Raw genomic sequence first — 18,079 nt, 5'->3', positions numbered from 1 at the left:
GTGTGGAAAGCACAGGAACCGAGGGAAATGAGGCCCGAAGAGCTCACAAGCTATCCAAACTTGTGTTATTAATATAGTGCTGCTCAGAGGTAGCATTACAGAAATTACCAGATGAGAGAATGCTCATTTTCCTACAGTGTCTGAAATATTCTGAAGCAGTGTCCAGCATTCCCAACATCCTCAAGATAAAGTTTCAAGCGTGGACATAAATGAATGAAATAGTCAATACTGAGTGACAGTCCCAGAATGTTTGTTTGAGACAGCTAATGTGGATGTTTACATTTTCAATTCTCAGTAAAATGATGAATCACATAGTTCCAGGAGCTGTGCTTTTCATCGTTTTATCCCAATGGTGAATCTAATTCTGTGCCAGTTTCTTAGGTGTTATATATAGACTGCAACATAGGCCACTTGTCCTAAGGTGGAAATCATTAAAGAAATACACATGAAGTATCCACAAGCCATCTTAAAAATGTGCCTATTTTAAAGAGCACTTGAGGGGAAAAGAGCATATGGAGCTGCTTTGTCACAGAAACACAGTTGGTGCTGGTTTCAGGGAGAGACTGCTAATAACCACTGCACATGTGTTGGGAAGGAATGTCTTTTTTTCTACAGGGTCATTCCTTTAGTACTAACACTGCAGTGTAAAAGTAACATGTCTATAAACTATCTTTCAGTTAAAAATAGCCCCCCTCAACACTTTGCAGAATAAAAATAAAAGTTTTCTCATAAATCTAACCTACTAGAAGCTTCTTAAAGCAAATGTGAATTTCTAGTCGTAGACACTTTTCCATGACACAAGTTGGACAGAAGTGTCTTAATTTGAAAGTCAACAATAGAATAACAATTGAAAAAATTTTTTAACCTTTATTTATTTTTGAGAGAGAGAGAAACAGAACCTGAGAACGGGAGGGCGGAGAGAGAGACACACACACAGGATCGGGAGCAGGCACCAGGCTCTGAGCTGTCAGAACAGAGCCCGATGTGGGGCTCGAACTCACGAGCTGTAAGATCATGACCTGAGCCAAAGTCTGATGCTCAACTGACTTAACCACCCAGGAGCCCCAATAGAATAACAGTTTACAAGTGCATCATATTTTTTAAAATTTGTACTTTAGATTAGGAAAATCTACTAAAGAAATGAAAGTGAGGCTTTCTTCTTCACTGAAATCAGGTTTCTTAGCATGGTGAGGATATTTGGAGTATGTATCTTAGGAGTCGTATGGCATAATAAGAAAGGGAAAAGAACCCTCAGCATCTTATCAACATGCTAATAACTTTAGGTAATAATGTCATACTTTTATGTAATACTTAAACATTTGGTCATGATTCACATCTAGGATTTCGTTTTATATTCTTAAGAAGCCTGAAAGGATTATAGTTAGGGTTGGTGTAAAGGTGACAGCTGTAACTGGCTTGGTCGGAGCAGAGATCAGGACCCAAGAAAGAGCAAGGGAGAGATCAAAACTCAGCTCCAGGACTACAGTGCTTTGAATCATGTCTTTAAGGTCAGAATGGGCCCATGGGTCTCCAAAGGCCCAGGCATGATGAGAACTCAAGTCAGTAGACGGCACAGTAAAACTGAGGCCATCCCCAGGATGGCGACTGCTTGCTTTAGGCTATCAGTGAGCTCAGCCCACATAGGCAGGTATGGGGAAATTGACTATGTCTGTTCACTGCCAGGGGTCTTCGAACAAGCGGCTGCAGGCAGGGTCCTGATTGTGATTGGACAACCCTAGAGCCCTAGTTAATTATCTTTTCCACTAGGCTATTGTGTAGTACAAAGAAGAGTACTCTATGAATTTTTTTTTTTTTCATTTAACAATAGTATTGAAATGTTACGCACCTAGCCTTTTGGGGGAATGAGTTGTTTCATGGATAAAGTTCACCTTGTGAGCACTGAAACTTTTTTTTGGAATGTTTACAACATTGGCTGGAACTACTCTCAGTTGTGTTGCATCTGGCCTCACCTTATTAAAGGAGTGGCCCTCTACACCATTTTGCCTCCTCCTGGTGAACCAGAGACATGTTGATGTGTGTGTATGTCTGCCCATACACTGTATGGCCCTAGATTACTGCTGGTGAAATGGGAAAAAAAAAAAAAGAGAACTTACTTTGTTCGAGGAACACTTTTATCTATACTTGTAAGTGATTAGGATGTGGTTGGGAGGTAGTGCGAGATCTTTGCCTGGCCTGTGACAGTCACAGGCCTCATCCTCAGAGGAAGTTTTTTACTCCCTCTTCTTAGCTTATGCTCCTTCTGTTTGAACTAACAGAAGCCTGACCACTGGAAAAATGGGGGAATTGCTGCCGTTTTATGACTTTGAGCCCTCAACGGTGATGGTCATATCTTTAGCCCCCTAAGGAATAATTGTGGGAAAGATTTTCAGGTAATGTTTTGCTGTGAGTAGAATGATTTCCATACTGAATATTTATAAGACTAATGATGGTCCAAGAATCGTTACTTCCGCCCCCTGATGTGTTCTTAAGAACTCTTCCCTACACCCTCCCTGGCTGTCACTTCTAGAGGTCACTTGCTGGCTGGGGATAACCTGCCCCCTGTCCTTTTTCCTTCCCAATGTGGATGGGTTGCCATGTTGCTGGTAATGACCTGATTGAGAGCATGGTCTCCTTGAGCAGTGAGCCCCTTCTCTCATTTCTCCAGCCCTGCCCAGAGAATCTAGACCAGGGTCACAAACTCTGGTGTTTACAGGGGCCAGGCTGCTAACCTGCATAAGTGAAGCCACTCAGAACAGTGGGGAAGCTGTAGAAATTGGAGCGCACTTGGGAGTAGGGCCTCTATTTCACGCTCCAGCCATTTGTTACCAGATGGAGCGTGGGCATGGAGTTGTTGGAGTTCTGATTTTTCAAGGAAATTTTTTTAAAAACCACAGAGTTTTATGTGATATTTCCTGATTTTAAAAACTTTATGTGGGCTGCAAATTGTTGTAGTCTTCCAATTTTAATCCTGTTCTCATCCAGACCATGGCTGATGGCTGGGGTTGGTCTGATCTAATGCTAAAGACCCAGACAGCTTTTCCAACAGCAGACCCTCATACCACACTGTGAGGTCATCGATATCCCTGCACATCTGTTCCCCTCCAGACATCTCAGCCCAGGCTCCTTCCTCACCACCTGGGCAGGGCATGTCCCGGGGTTCCCTTCACTGTGGTCTGGGAGAACTCAGAAGTTTCGGTGTATGTGTGGCTGGAGTAGAAAGTGTGCGTATTGAGGGGGAGTGGAGGCAGAGCTCAAGCAGTGTCAAAGATTTGAGCGTTGGCCTTTGGAGTTGCAATTTGGAATGTTTTTCCATAGAAGTAATGTACAAATGAAGCATAGGTTGTACATTATCATAGGCATCCTTTCACTACCTCACTTCCTTCGTTAAATAGGTCTTAATGTGATGATTTCAGTATTTAACAGCTGTTTTTAACATTTTGACTTCGGGGAAAAGGTGTTTCTAAGTTCCAAGGATCTGAACTAAAAAATTTGGGTGTCTTTTTGAGTTCCATATGTATATTTCTTAAGCTATCCAGTAAGTTGTATAATATAGAATTTTTAAAAATTTATCAACAGTAATGAAGAATGAAATATGAGCCCCCCTCCCAGTCTGCTTTGTCACTTTTCCCCATTCATTTATGAGATTGAAATGCCTCATTAACAGAATTGTATTATTATTCTTGGGTTGAACAGTTGTTGTCTTTTTGAGTGTTTTTCAACTCATCAAGGAATTCTGTAGGAGCTCAAAGAAGAGAGTGCTTTCAGAAAAAAGGAGAGGCTGACCTAGAATACCGCTAATGTCAAATGCTATAAATTGGTGTAAAAGGTAAACTAGAATGAGTGTATCACACTCCTTAGTTTCCAGGAATTAAATTGGCCGTATGTTTGGTCTTAGATCAAAGACTAGCCAGGAATGGTGTTCACTTGTTTTCTACTATGAAAAATCCTGAGCTCTCTCTTAAAAGATGGGAACTTGAGGGGCGCCTGGGTGGCGCAGTCGGTTAAGCGTCTGACTTCAGCCAGGTCACGATCTCGCGGTCTGTGAGTTCGAGCCCCGCGTCGGGCTCTGGGCTGATGGCTCAGAGCCTGAAGCCTGTTTCCGATTCTGTGTTTCCCTCTCTCTCTGCCCCTCCCCCATTCATGCTCTGTCTCTCTCTGTCCCAAAAATAAATAAACGTTGAAAAAAAAAAAAAGATGGGAACTTGTTTACTGGCTAAAGCAAAAAGCTAACGCATCTATTGATACATCTTTGCAGCATAATAGTGGAGATTCCAATAGGAAATTGCTCTGCAATTAATATGAACATGGACAAATCATATAACCTTTCTGAGCCTCGGTTAACGTATCTGTGAAATGGGTGTAACATAGGCTGGATTTGAGTATTACATGAGACAGAATATGTAAATCAGTATCATAATGTCTAGCACATAGACAACATTTCATATATAGTTGTTATTATTGGTATTATTATTATTTGTTTAGATCAGAGTCTTCTAGGTCATTTTAGAACTCAAGCTTTTGTTTTGAATTTTTTGTCTTGTGTCTTTTGTTGCATTTTTAACATCTTTATTGATGTTAATATTTCACATACCATAAAATTCACCCAATTAAAGTATACATTTCAATAGTAAATTCACAGAGCTGTGCAAACATCATGACAATCTGAAGTTACAACATTTTCATCATTCCAAAAAGAAACCTCATACCTATTAGCAATCACTCCCCATTCCTCTCCCCCCCACCCCCACTCCCTACAGCTCCTGGCATCTTTTGAGTATCTTTTCAGGTGCTTATTGGCCATTTGCATGTCTTCTTTGAAGAAATTTCCATTCATTTTTTGCCCATCTTCTAATAGGTTACTTGCCTTTTATTATTGAGTTGTAAGAGTTTTCTGTATATTCGGGGTACAAGTCCTTTATCAGATGTATTATTTACAAATATTTTCAAGCCATTCTGTGGGTTGTCTTAATATTATTTTTATTGACTGATAAATCTGGACTTCTGTCTCTGTATTTAATGTTTCCATGCCCTCTCAACTGATTTGCACAAACTTTCTTTCCAGCCTCTGTTTCTCTACCTTGCTCTTCAGTCTGTCCACGAACCCCTTCAGGTCCCTGAGGAGTACCTGAAACCCTACGACTTTATCCAAGATAAGAATAGGCATTACTATGCAGGAATGGTGTCTCTTATGGATGAAGCAGTGGGAAATGTCACAGCAGCCTTAAAAAGCCACGGGCTCTGGAACAACACGGTGTTCATCTTCTCCACAGGTAAGTCTGTCAATAGGAAAATCATCTCTTGGCAAAGCCGAGGACATGGTGTTCGATAAATGGAATGAAGACAAATTGGAGCATTTAGCAGTACCTTATTAAAATAAATACTAACTGCAAGAACGGAGACATGATAATAATGGGTAGAAAAATGGGTCTAAGGAAAGAATTATGGGTCTTCCCCCTCTTCCTTCAGATGTCAAAATATTCTGGGAGAATGCTTGAAAGCAAGCTCTCACCACCTGAGTAAGTATGAGCGGACATCACTCATATGCAGGGCAGCTGGGTACTGGATTCCTGGAGTGGCTTGTTCTCAGGCGGTCTCTCCAGCCTGGGCATCCTCTGTGAATAGAACTTCTGACAAGAGCAGTTCTGTATCAGTGTAGAGACAGATTGTGACATTAAGAAGACAGATTAGAAATGGAGCCATTTAAATCTAGGCTAGAGTCTCCAAGTATGGATTTTTTTTTTTTGTATTAAGATTGTTTTCTGACAATAAAATTCATACATGTTGATTGCAGAAAAAAAAGGTTTTTGAAAATAGTTTTCATTATGGCAATGCCTTTCTGATTCCTCATCTGTTATATATGTGATTTTTCCTTCCTCTTGTTAGACATGGTTTTCTAAAATTTCCCTACAATGTGCTATTGTAATAGATCTTGGTTTGTCCATCATGCTGAGTACTCAGAGAGCACTTTGTATCTGAAAGTGAAGATGCTTTTTTTATGGGAAGTTTTCTTGTATTATTTATTTCAGAATTTTTTGGCCCTTCAGCCTACCTTTCTCCTATTCTTTCTTTATAAAACTCTTGTTATTTCGATATTGGATCAATACTCTAATTTTCTTAGTTTTTTTTTTCTCTGCTATTTTCTTTATTTTTCTTCTACTATTTGGGAAATTTCCTTATCATTATTTTGTAACCTTTTCTATTAAATGCGTTGCAACCACCACATTTTTTAAATCATTAAGAACTGTTTCTTATTTTCTGATAATTACTGTTTTATAAAGTTCTGTTTTTACTTTATATGTAATAATTTCCTTCACCAAAGCCTATGCTTTTAACTATTCATTTTTTTTAATTATTATTTTTTTTAATTTTTTTTTTCAACGTTTATTTATTTTTGGGACAGAGTGAGACAGAGCATGAACGGGGGAGGGGCAGAGAGAGAGGGAGACACAGAATCGGAAACAGGCTCCAGGCTCCGAGCCATCAGCCCAGAGCCCGACGCGGGGCTCGAACTCACGGACCGCGAGATCGTGACCTGGCTGAAGTCGGACGCTTAACCGACTGCGCCACCCAGGCGCCCCTAATTATTTTTTTTTAATATATGAAATTTATTGTCAAATTGGTTTCCATACAACACCCAGTGCTCATCCCAAAAGGTGCCCTCCTCAATACCCATCACCCACCCTCCCCTCCCTCCCACCCCCCATCAACCCTCAGTTTGTTCTCAGTTTTTAACAGTCTCTTATGTTTTGGCTCTCTCCCACTCTAACCTCTTTTTTTTTTTTTTTTCCTTCCTTTCCCCCATGGGTTTTATGTAGGTGTGAGTGTGTATGTAGATATGTGTATAAACCTACATATACTTGTATATGCGTATATATGTGAACCCGTACATATATTTTTAAGTTTGCTTGTACTCCCACCATTACATCTCTTCCTTCTAAGGTCATTTGTATCTTTTTTGGGCTGTCTTTCATGAAAGAAGCTTTCTCGAATCCCCGGTGATCCTTGGCTGAAACCTAAAAATTTGATTGGAAACTCCCAAGGGTGAGGACAGGACTTGTATTCTGGTGATTTTTTACTGTACAGTGACTATGTGAGGTGTGCAAAGTGACATGTTGAGGAATTAATCTGGGTATTCTATTCGCAGTTTTTTTTTTCTTTTACAGTTTTTTTAAAGAGCAGTTTTGTATTGCTTTTTTTTTTTTAAATCAGAGATTCCACCTTTTTTTTTTTTTTTTTTTTACGTTTTTATTTATTTTTGAGACAGACAGAGCATGAACGGGGGAGGGTCAGAGAGAGAGGGAGACACAGAATCTGAAACAGGCTCCAGGCTCTGAGCTGTCAGCACAGAGCCCGATGTGGGGCTCGAACTCATGGACTGCGAGATCATGACCTGAGCCGAAGTCGGATGCCCAGCTGACTGAGCCATCCAGGTGCCCGAGTTTTGTATTGCTTTTAATTAGGCATTGGTATTGAATCTGGCATTTTTTGAGGGCTTACTATGTGTAGGACAGAGTTCAAAGTGCTTTATATGAGTTAGCTCAGTTAATCCTTACAATAGTTCTCTGGGGACTGTTATTATTCCATCATGCTGATGTGAGAACTGAAGCACAGAGAGGCCAAGTAACCTCCCCAAGGCCACACGGCCAGGCAGAGCCAGGCAGCAACCTTTTTGGCTCCACTGCAGGCTCCTGCCTCTGAGATGATGCAGATGATGACCTGGATGTTCTTATTGGACCTCATGATATAGCAGATCTTTCCCCATGGTTTGTTGCAGTATTGATCCGTTGAGGAAGCTGGGCATGGCCAGGAGTAGTGTTGTTCAGTTGCTTTAGTGCTATACAAATAGTACTCTCATTTTCTAAGTATGCCCTCCTGTGAAAAGGGTTGACCATAGGATAACATGTGTCGCCCCCTCAACCCCCCAAATTTACCCTTTTCAGAAAAAGGGGAGACATACTTGAGAGTGTTCTCAGTTTACTTTATTTTGAACAGCCTGGTAAAGCACTTTAATCAGCTCTGGAATTGAATGCTTATGGAGGTCACTAGAAAGAATCAATAAAAAAAGGAGGCCAAGGCATTTAATACCATTTAGTAATTATTCCCGGGAAATGACCTCACACTTGTAAGAACTGAAAGTTATAAGTTTATAAAACAAGCCTTTGTTGTAGAGATCTTAATTATACAATTTAAGGATAAATGATTTCTTGACATGAAAATATATATGGATTAATGTTATCATATGTAGAGAGAAAAGTGCTCAGGCAGAAGTTTTCCTCTGGAAAACTTAAATATCTCAGAGTGGCTCCTGTGACAATGGATATTGCTGTCAAGTATTCATGGGAAGAGGTGTAATAATATTTTTTCATGATATGTGGCAGTTGGAAAAAGCAGTATTTGAAGATCTTTTATTATATGATTTCAAATGTGTTTACATAATTAAATTTTAAATAGTTGATCATTTCATAAACACCCACAACGTATTACTTATTCAAGTTGCCAAAAAATTTTTTTTGAAGCTTTGTGATGAAATAATGGGGATTACCTTATAATAAGGCTGCCTTATATATATATATATATATATATATATATATATATTTAACGTTTATTTATTTTTGAGACAGAGAGAGACAGAGCATGAATGGGGGAGGGGCAGAGAGAGAGGGAGACACAGAATCGGAAGCAGGCTCCAGGCTCCGAGCCATCAGCCCAGAACCCCACGCGGGGCTCGAACTCACGGACCGTGAGATCGTGACCTGAGCTGAAGTCGGAGGCTTAACCGACTGAGCCACCCAGGCGCCCCGAGGCTGCCTTATATTTTAACACTATGGTATGTTAATGGATGAATTGATCTGGGGTCGTCTTTGCTTTTTGGGGCTAAATCCAATGTGATCATGTGTATATAAATTTTTATTAGACTGCTGAATTCAGTTTGCTAGGGTTTTATTTAGGACTTTTATATCAATTCAGAAGTGAAAGTGGGGTTGGTGCCTTCTTCTCTACCCTGTCGGTTTTGTTGTCTCAGTTGTGCTCACTTCACAAAATAATTTGGATGGTTTTTCCTTTATTATTATTTTTTTTAATGCTCTCTGGTTCAGCTGGTCCCTGGAACCTTTTTTGGAGGATTTTTTTTTTTAATTTTCTCCATAGTTTAAATTTTTTGCTGAATTACATGTAGGTGTAGGTCTTTAAAATATTTAAAAATTAATTTTGCTTGAAATATATGAGCCCTTTGATCTGCATGCTGGGATTATTTTTCACTCTGGAAGTTTTCCTTGTGCATATTTTAGCTTATTGCTTTTGTTCTGTTCGATTTATTTCTCAAAAAATAGCTTCAATTAATAGGTTGAATCACTGATTCAGCTTTTTTGTCATTATTTTCAGTTTTCTGTCCCTTTTCTCAGTCTTCTGGATCTCCCCTGCAAACACCAGTTAGACATTGTTGCATCTCGGCTTCTGTTCTTTAGATTCCCCAATGTTGATTATTATTGGTTGTGTTTTTAGTTTCCTGTGGTCCTTTCTTTGCCTCAGTCAGTTCCCTTTTCTTCAAAGCTCATTAGTAATAATAATGACTACTGTTTGTTAAATATTTACTGCATGCTCAGGCCCTGTTCTGCAGCCTTCCCTCTACTTTCTCATCGTTGGTCATGTTGTTAGCATTAAAGCTCAAAGTGACCTCGCAAAGTAGGTTTCTTTATCCCCATTTTGTAAGTGAAGAAACCAAAATTTAAAATGGGTAAGTGATTTGTCCAAAGCTACTCTTATGGTCTGAATGTGTCTACCCAGAATTCACATGTGATGGTTAGAAGGTGGGCCTTTGGGAGGTGGTTGGGTTACAAGGAAGGGTAGAGCCCTCATGAATGGGATTTGTACTTTTATAAAAGCCACCCCAGAGAGGTCCCTAGCCTCTTCCTCCATGCGGAGACACAGCAAGAGGAAACCAGCTGTGAACCAGCAAGAGGGCCTTCACCAGGTGACCACACTGGTGCCTTGATCTTGGTCTTTCCAGCCTCCAGAACTGTGAGAAGGATATTTCTGTTGTTTATAAGCCACCTGGTCTGTGGTATTTTGTTAGAGCAGCCTGAGTGGATTCAGAGGGCCACACGTCTAACAAATGGAAGAGCCAGAATTTAAGCGCAGATCTACTTGACGTCAGCACCCATTGGCCGGAATTGATTAGGCTTTTGCGTCACATCTTCTTTTCCTTTTAGCTCATCCGATTGTCCCTTGTCTCTACTTTTGGCTTTCTACATTTCTGTTCATAGAACCTATGCTTCTCCTGAATCTTCCTGAATAGACCTTGGCTAAAATCTTCATTTTCACTGTAAATCATTATCAGCTATATAGTCTTCCTCTGAGTATAAGCAGTGAAGAATCTTTCCACACAGAGTACGTGGCCATCTCTTGGCCTTGGGTCAGTGTTTCTTGGTTAATTCCTTCTCAAGCCTATAGTTTGAGGTCAGTGGCCTTTAGGCATTGAGTAAACCTGAATGATGTACTTGACATTTCCCTCTCTTTGGCCACCTGGTTCTTGGACAGCTAAAAGAACCCCAGCTTGCACAGCTATGAGACTTTTTCTATCTCCACACCTTCAGGACTTTACTTCAGGGGCATTTCCCAGGGTACAGTGTGCCCCACTGTCAGTCGCTTTTCTTCTCCTACTCATTGTTTTCTGGGACATGTGACCTGTAACTGCATATGAGAAAGGCAGGAAGTAATAAATCTCTGATCACATAAAAAATTAGTGCGGTCCCCTCCCAGGCTGCCTGCCTGCCTCTTTTCAGGTAGGTGGACTGGCTCTGTGTCATGAGGCAAACAGGGTTTGCCAGCCCTCGTGTCTTCAGCCCAGCTTCTTTGGCCTTACTGATTGTGGAAATGTCGCCGAGATTCTCTTGGGTACAGCAGGTTGTCAGTCAGTCCTGGTTTCTCACATTGTGAGAAGTTTTCATCTTATTCTAACTCATCACAACATGCTATCACTCCTCGTATTCTGTGTCTGTTATTTTAGTAGGATATCACTTAAGAGAAGCCGTGCTAGTGGCTGATAAGAAGATACCATTTTAACCTGGGCTTCTATCACCATGCTGATCTTTATAGTTGCTAAACTCCAGGAATCTTCACCAAAGTCTGACCCGGAGTAAAATGAGCTAAAATTAGAGTCAACTCTGGAGGGACTAGATCATGAGTTAAAACTAGGGAAACTGATTCTAAAGCCTTGAAGAGAAAGCGGTGATGGATCTTAACATCTTCATGCAACTATTATATATTTATATTAACTCTTAACAGAATAACCAGTTTCACTTACATATTGATGAGAGTTTGACTATAAGGAGAAACCTTACTGCACTTCTTCCTCTGGAGACTTTTTCTGTGTTCACTGACAGTTTCATTGCCTGAAGTAAAATTTAATAATGTGCTATAATAATGTGATTAAAACCCAAGGAAACAGGGCCTGGGTCTGGCTGATTTTAGAGTGGTGATTCATTTCTTCCAGATTTCCCACTTGACTTTGCTTAGCACTGCCCTACTTTGTAGGCATCAGAATACTGGGTACGTCCAAACAAATAAACATTGAATCCATTAGTATAAGAAACCCTGGAATAGGGGTTTCTTGGTGCAGTTGGGTGGTGCAGTTGGTTAAGCATCTGACTCGTGATCTTGGCTCAGATCATGATCTCATGGTTCGTGAGTTCAAGCCCCACATTGGGCTCTGCGCTGACAGCTCAGAGCCTGGAGCCTGCTTCCGATTCTGTGTCTCCTTCTATCTCTGTCCCTCCCCCACTTGTGCTCTGTCTCTGTCTGTCTCTCAAAAATAAATACATGTAAAAAAACTTTTTTTTTAAAATAAAAAAAGAAAAATCTTAGAGCAGACTAGGTACAGGGCAGGTGTCAAGAAGGAGACAGATAGGGAGAGACCAAAACAGAGAGAGAGACAGAGACAGAGACAGAGAGAGAGAGAGCATTGATAAAAGGGAAGGGGTGTCTGGGTGGCTCAGTTGGTTAAGCGTCCAACTCTTGATCTTGGCTCAGGTCATGATCTCATGGTTGGTGAGTTCAAGCCCCACACTGGGTTCTGTGCTGATGGTGTAGAGCCTGTTTGGGATTCTGTCTTTTCTTCTCTCTGCCCCTCCCCTACTTGTGTGCTCTTGCTCTCTCTCTCTCTCAAAATAAAGAAATAAACTTAAAAAAAAAAAACACTGACATAAACTAGCTTCATTTAGAGAAAGAGAGAGGCAAAGGCATATGTTTTTTAGGTTTAGATGTTTGGGAAAGCTAACTTTTTTTTCTTAAATCTCCTTTTATAATCTGAGGGTGATCCACAAAGCTTCTCATTCTTTGTTATCATTATCAGAACACTTGAGGTGGTTGTTCTTAGTTTGCCACCTGGGGACCACCTGAAGCAGTGGGGAGTTTGTTTAAAAATGCAGTCTCTGAGGACATGGGTGCACGACATTGTGACTGTACTAAAATGTTGCTGAAATGGATACTTTATTTTAAGAAGAAAACATCTTTAAAAAAAATTTTTTTAATGTTTATTTATGTTTGAGAGACTGAGAGAGAGAGACAGAGGTAGAGTGTGAGCAGGGGAGGGGCAGAGAGAGAGGGAGACGCAGAATCCCAAGCAGGCTCTGTGTTGTCAGCACAGAGCCTGATTCACTGCTTGAACTCATGAAATGTGAGATCATGACCTGAGCTGAAACCAAGAGTTGGTCACTCAACCAACCGAGCCACCCAGGTGCACAATGGCCCCATGCCCTTACTACATATAATTACAACCTTGATAGATTAATGCCACTCTTTTTACAATGTGTGATTATTCTTGCTGTTAACAAAACTGCTTGTCTCATTACAAACATAATACTCTGTTATCTTTGTACAAAGATGACCCTCGAATCCCTCTCTGATAGGATATGATCAGCTTTCCTGCCAGTTAGTTACGTAGACTGTAGCCTCAGTTACATTATCTAGTGAATGCAGGTTGGCTGATCATTCATTTATTCACTCTGTCTCTTATTGTAGACAGAAAGATAAACAGGATGTAATGCCAGGCCTTGGGAAGCTCAGTCTAGCGAGGCAGACAAGCAAATGTATCATCATGATGCAGCGGAAGTGTGTTTTGATGCAGCCACAGTATTGTGTGTACAATGTAGGAGTGCCGACCAGAGCCAGGGATCTGGGAAGGCTTTCTGAGATTTAAAGGTTGGGAATGAGTTGGCCCGATAAACAGTGTGCAGGTGGGAAAGGGATTGGACAGCATACTCAGCTCTGAAGGAGAAACATGAAGAAGGGCAGAGAGGAGAGAGCAGTTCTGTAGGAGGTTCAGTGGGGCTAGAGCCCAGAGTGCAGGATGGAGAACGGCCAGGGGTGAGGCTGGAGAACATGGCAGGGAAGTCCGTGCATCTGCAGGAAGGAATCTCGAAGGTACGTTGAAAGCTGTAGGGAGGCATTGACAGGTTTGAGGCAGGATCAGATTTTCATTTTAAGATTGATGTGGAGCATAGTTGGAGGCAGGCATACCTTTTAGGAGGCTGTGACAGTGAAGGAGGTTGGAGGATTAGGAGGCGCTGAAGAAAGGCAGGGGAAATTGACGGTGATGAAAGGGCAGATTGAAGAAATACGCAGGAGAGCTTGGACCAGTTATCTTAAGAGTTCTTGTTACTGGGAGAGTCGATCGTTCTGTCATTCTGTGTTTTCAGACCTTTTGTCAGCGTCGGCAACAGCCTTGGATGGAGACATCCCTTCTGTTGGCAGTGGGATGCATTTGCAGAGAGCTGGGGGAGTGGCCAGAGTGCCCACGTGGTCCCTATAGCAGTAGGTCTGTGGGTCACTTGAGACTGGGCTGGGGCTCTGCAACAGTGTTTAGAAATGTGCAGAGACGGTTGTGGTTGTCACCATGACTTGAAGGTGAAGTCGTCTGAAGGACAGGCCCCTGCGGTGCCGAGGCCAGCCACGCATGGTGGAGAAGTGTCCTGACACAGGCGCCAGCAGTGCCACCATCGAGGAACACTGCCGGGAGCCAGTTCAACAGAACGTTTCTACTTGAACAGCGCAACGTATTACAGAGCCTCAACTTTTAACATTTATTACCTGAGCTTTCACAAAATTCTATGGAATTTAGTATCTTAAACAGAGCAGTAAAGAATCTTAACGAATACCCATAAATCTCATGTCATCCTCATATATTGAATATTCTTAGAGACTGGTACTGGCAAATGGAAGACTCCTTCACAGTTCAAACGCGCTTACGCAGTTGGCACACTTAAATATTATAGAAAGTCTGTGCCAGGAATAAAGTCATCTGACTGCTCGCATACCAATCTCACTAGGTTCTTTGAACACTTAAATCCATTTCTGACAAAGCGAAGGAAAACCTGCTGAGGGGATAAGTCATACAGTGTGCCCACTCTGTCTTTCCCTTTGTAATTCTTTTTTTTTTAAATTTTTTGATGTTTATTTATTTCTGAGACACAGACAGAGCATGAGTGAGGAGGGGCAGAGAGAGGGAGACACAGACTCCGAAGCAGGCTCCAGGCTCTGAGCTGTCAGCACAGAGCCCGACGCGGGGCTCGAACCCACAAACCGTGAGATCATGACCTGAGCTGAAATCGGTCGCTCAACTGACTGAGCCACTCAGGCGCCCCTTTCTCTTTGTAATTATCCCTTTATTGAACACATCTACCACGGAGGGAAATAAGAACACATGGTTCAAAACTATGAGACTAGCATGATCTTTTCCCCAGCCAGAAGTCATTAATCCATTATACCTCTTTAGACTTGATATGTTAATGTCCATGTTCAAAGTGTGTTGGATCATCTGAAAGTATTATTAACAATAGTAATAATCATATAGATTTGTTGATTATTTTATTGAGAGAAAAATGATAACCAATACGTTTTAAAATTTATTTTTTTAATGTTTATTTATTTTTGGGACAGAGAGAGACAGCATGAACGGGGGAGGGGCAGAGAGAGAGGGAGACACAGAATCGGAAACAGGCTCCAGGCTCTGAGCCATCAGCCCAGAGCCCGACGCAGGGCTTGAACTCACGGACCGTGAAATCGTGACCTGAGCTGAAGTCGGACACTTAACCGACTGAGCCACCCAGGCGCCCCAACCAATACGTTTTAAAGTCCCCCAGAACGATCTTGTGTTTGTATTCTCTGTGACAAACCATTAAACCCATAAGCTCAGAGTCTAAGGCAAAGATGCTTCTTATTCCCTAAGTTTATTGGATAGATATTCAAAGTTTTATTATACTGCTTATTATATGCTATAATATAATACTGTATTATTGACATTTGAGCTTTTTAGCTTGAAAAACATGAAGTAATCTTTATTTTTATACTTAAAAAATGTTTTTTAAGTTTATTTATTTTGAGAGAGGGAGAGAGAGCCAGCAAGCGTGCACAAGTGGGGGAGGGGTAGAGAGAAGGAGACACAGAATCCCAAGCAGGCTCCGCACCATCACTGCAGAGCCTGATGTGGGGCTCAAACTCACAAACCGTGAGATCATGATCTGAGCCAAGATTAAGAGTTGGAAGGCTAACCAGTTGCACCACCCAGGTGCCCCTATTTTCGTACTTCTACGAGAAGCTTTCTTTCCCTGAGTTTATGAGTAATGGAAGATGCATAGTGAACTGAGCATATTTATTGACTAAACTACAAGAAGCTTCCAATTGGTTTGGATTTACTTTCTCCTTATTTTTTTCATTCCATTTTTGGAGGCCACGTTTAAGATGGATCCATTTCTTATATTGTACTCCTCTCCAAACTCGTTGGAGGCAAAACTCCCTGGGAAGGGGAGAGGAGCGTTAGGTGGACAGGCTGCTCTGGAGGGTAAAGCAAGGTGAAAGCAGGCTCTGTATGGAAACAGTCATGTGGGAACCACAGTCAGCAGGAGGAAGGGGCTGATATACAGTCAGGTCACCGCAAGCTGTGGAGACAAATACACAGCAGGCAGCTGGAGGGTGAAAGAGGGGACGGAATGGTTTAGGAATGATTAGTTTATGAATCCCCAGAAAGTAGATTGTATTTCTTTTCTTTTTTTTTTTAAGTTTTTTTTTTTTTAATGTTTATTTTTTGAGAGAGAGACAGAGCAGAAGTCGGGAGAGGGGCAGAGAGAGAGGGAGACACAGAATCTGAAGCAGGCTCCGGGATCTGAGCTGCCAGCACAGAGCCTGACACAGGGCTCGAACCCACAGACTATGAGATCACTACCTGAGTGGAAGTCAGACGCTTAACTGACCAGGCCACCCAGGCACCCCTAAAGTAGATTGCATTTCACATATTTTTGGTCTAGAATTTTTTTTAACCGATGTCGGTAATAATAGATGGAAGATACAAATTTAGGTTTCAGAGGCGGGCCAATAATTTCAGTTGAAAAACAAAAGCTGTGTAAGTTTTATATTTCGCATCTTCCAGAATGTAAACGTGGGGGTTTACTCTGGAGGAGTTTAAGAAAACAACAACCAAAAGGAACGTGGCTAACTTTTCACTGCTAAAGAGCGCAAACAGTCTGATTCTTCCCCATTTTACTCCGCACGCGTGGGGTCTTCCGGGAGGCGGTGGAAACTGCTATGCGTGCATGTGGACTGTATTTGAAAAGAGGCATTTACTCAAAATATGGGGAGCTCCGGGGCTTTTGCCTGTGCTCTGTCTCAGTTCCTCCCCACTCTGGCTTTATACAGTGACGGCTGTGCTTCTCTAACTTGGTCTGAGGGCCTTTCTTAGCCGAGGACAGTCTCTTGTCTTTCCTTCCCGGGGTTATGGAGACTTGCTTGTCTGCCAGGGCCTGGGAACCGGGGCCCAAGCTCTGTGTGGGAGATGGCCCCGCTGTGCTTGGCCTCAGACAGGCTGCATGGCCTCTGCTTTCAGAAGCATGAGATCCTCCTGCCAGGCCTAAAAACAATAATAAAAACATATTCGAACAAACCTCAATCGCCTCTCTTGCTGACTTTGGCAGTTAGGTACAAAGCACCAACAAAGCGTGGTATACAGAAATTCTGCCTTCCAGGTTTGTTCCCTTCTTACAGAACGACCCTTAACCTTGTGGGGCTCTTTTTTCATGTTTTCTTAATGAGAAAATATTTCAGAGATTATTGGCACCACAGGTTTATTTCTTTCTGGCAGTTTTCACTCTCAACCAACTGTAATCTCTGGGATCTCTTCTCTATTTTTCTCTCACAGTATGGGCCACATCTAATCAACCTCCTCTAAGATGACTGTTTCAAGTACAGTGATTTTTTTTTTATCATTTCCATCCCAGAGTACTTTCCTACTTGTGTGGATTTTTTAAAAAATAAAGATTGTCTCAAAAATTTGAACATGCCTTAAAAATGACATCCATGCCTATAGAGACTACCAAAAAAAAAAAAAAAAAAAAGCTGGACCTCTGTCCTCAAACACTTTGTGATCTGGTAACACATTCTGACAGACAGACACACACACAAATCAGTCAAAAGTGTAACAGAAATGGGGGTGAGGGGGAGAAGGGGGTACTGTGTTTGGACTGAGAATACCAGCTTTGTGGAGCCACTTTAAAATCCCACTTTGGTGTCGTATTTGATGTTAGAAAGTGCTTCTTAGATCTGCAGGTAATAGAACAGGCTGCATGGTGGGGCGGGGGGAGGGGGGGCGGGGGGTTGGCATTGACAGTCCCATCTCCAGGAGTGCCCTATGTGCAGTACACAGAGTTCACATTGGTGAACTCCCTGAAGGAGTGGCATGAGTCGTGCCTGTGGCAGATTGTGGTCATCAGCAGGTCGACCAGGTGGAGAGATCAGGTTGCTTTTTGGTTACAAGAATTAGTCAATTAGAAAGCATGGTGACTATTTTTCATTTGAGACAATGTACTGGTCCTGGAGATAATGTACTGGAGACCTGAAGGTAACATATGGTCTCTCCCTCTCTATTTTGTTCGATGTGAGCACGAGCAGGGAAGGCACAGAGAGAGAGGGAGACATAGAATCTGAAGCAGGCTTGGAGCTGTCAGCAGAGCTTGATGCGGGGCCCGAACCTGTGAACCTTGAGATGGTGACCTGAACCAAAGTTGGATGGTTAACTGACTGAGCCACCCAGATG

General features: G+C 41.9%; 1 protein-coding gene across 1 annotated transcript in view; it reads left to right on the top strand.

Annotated features, from left to right (window-relative positions):
- The window catches only part of ARSB (arylsulfatase B), a 170,099-nt gene that overhangs the window by 22,308 nt on the left and 129,712 nt on the right, over positions 1–18,079 (top strand). Inside the window, 1 exon segment of the mRNA NM_001142259.1 lies at positions 5,063–5,270. Coding sequence (NP_001135731.1) covers positions 5,063–5,270 — 208 coding nt within the window.

The sequence above is a fragment of the Felis catus genome, chromosome A1 (assembly GCF_018350175.1).
Source record: "Felis catus isolate Fca126 chromosome A1, F.catus_Fca126_mat1.0, whole genome shotgun sequence".
NCBI lineage: Eukaryota > Metazoa > Chordata > Mammalia > Carnivora > Felidae > Felis > Felis catus.
This window is presented reverse-complemented; position numbering and strand designations above follow the sequence as displayed.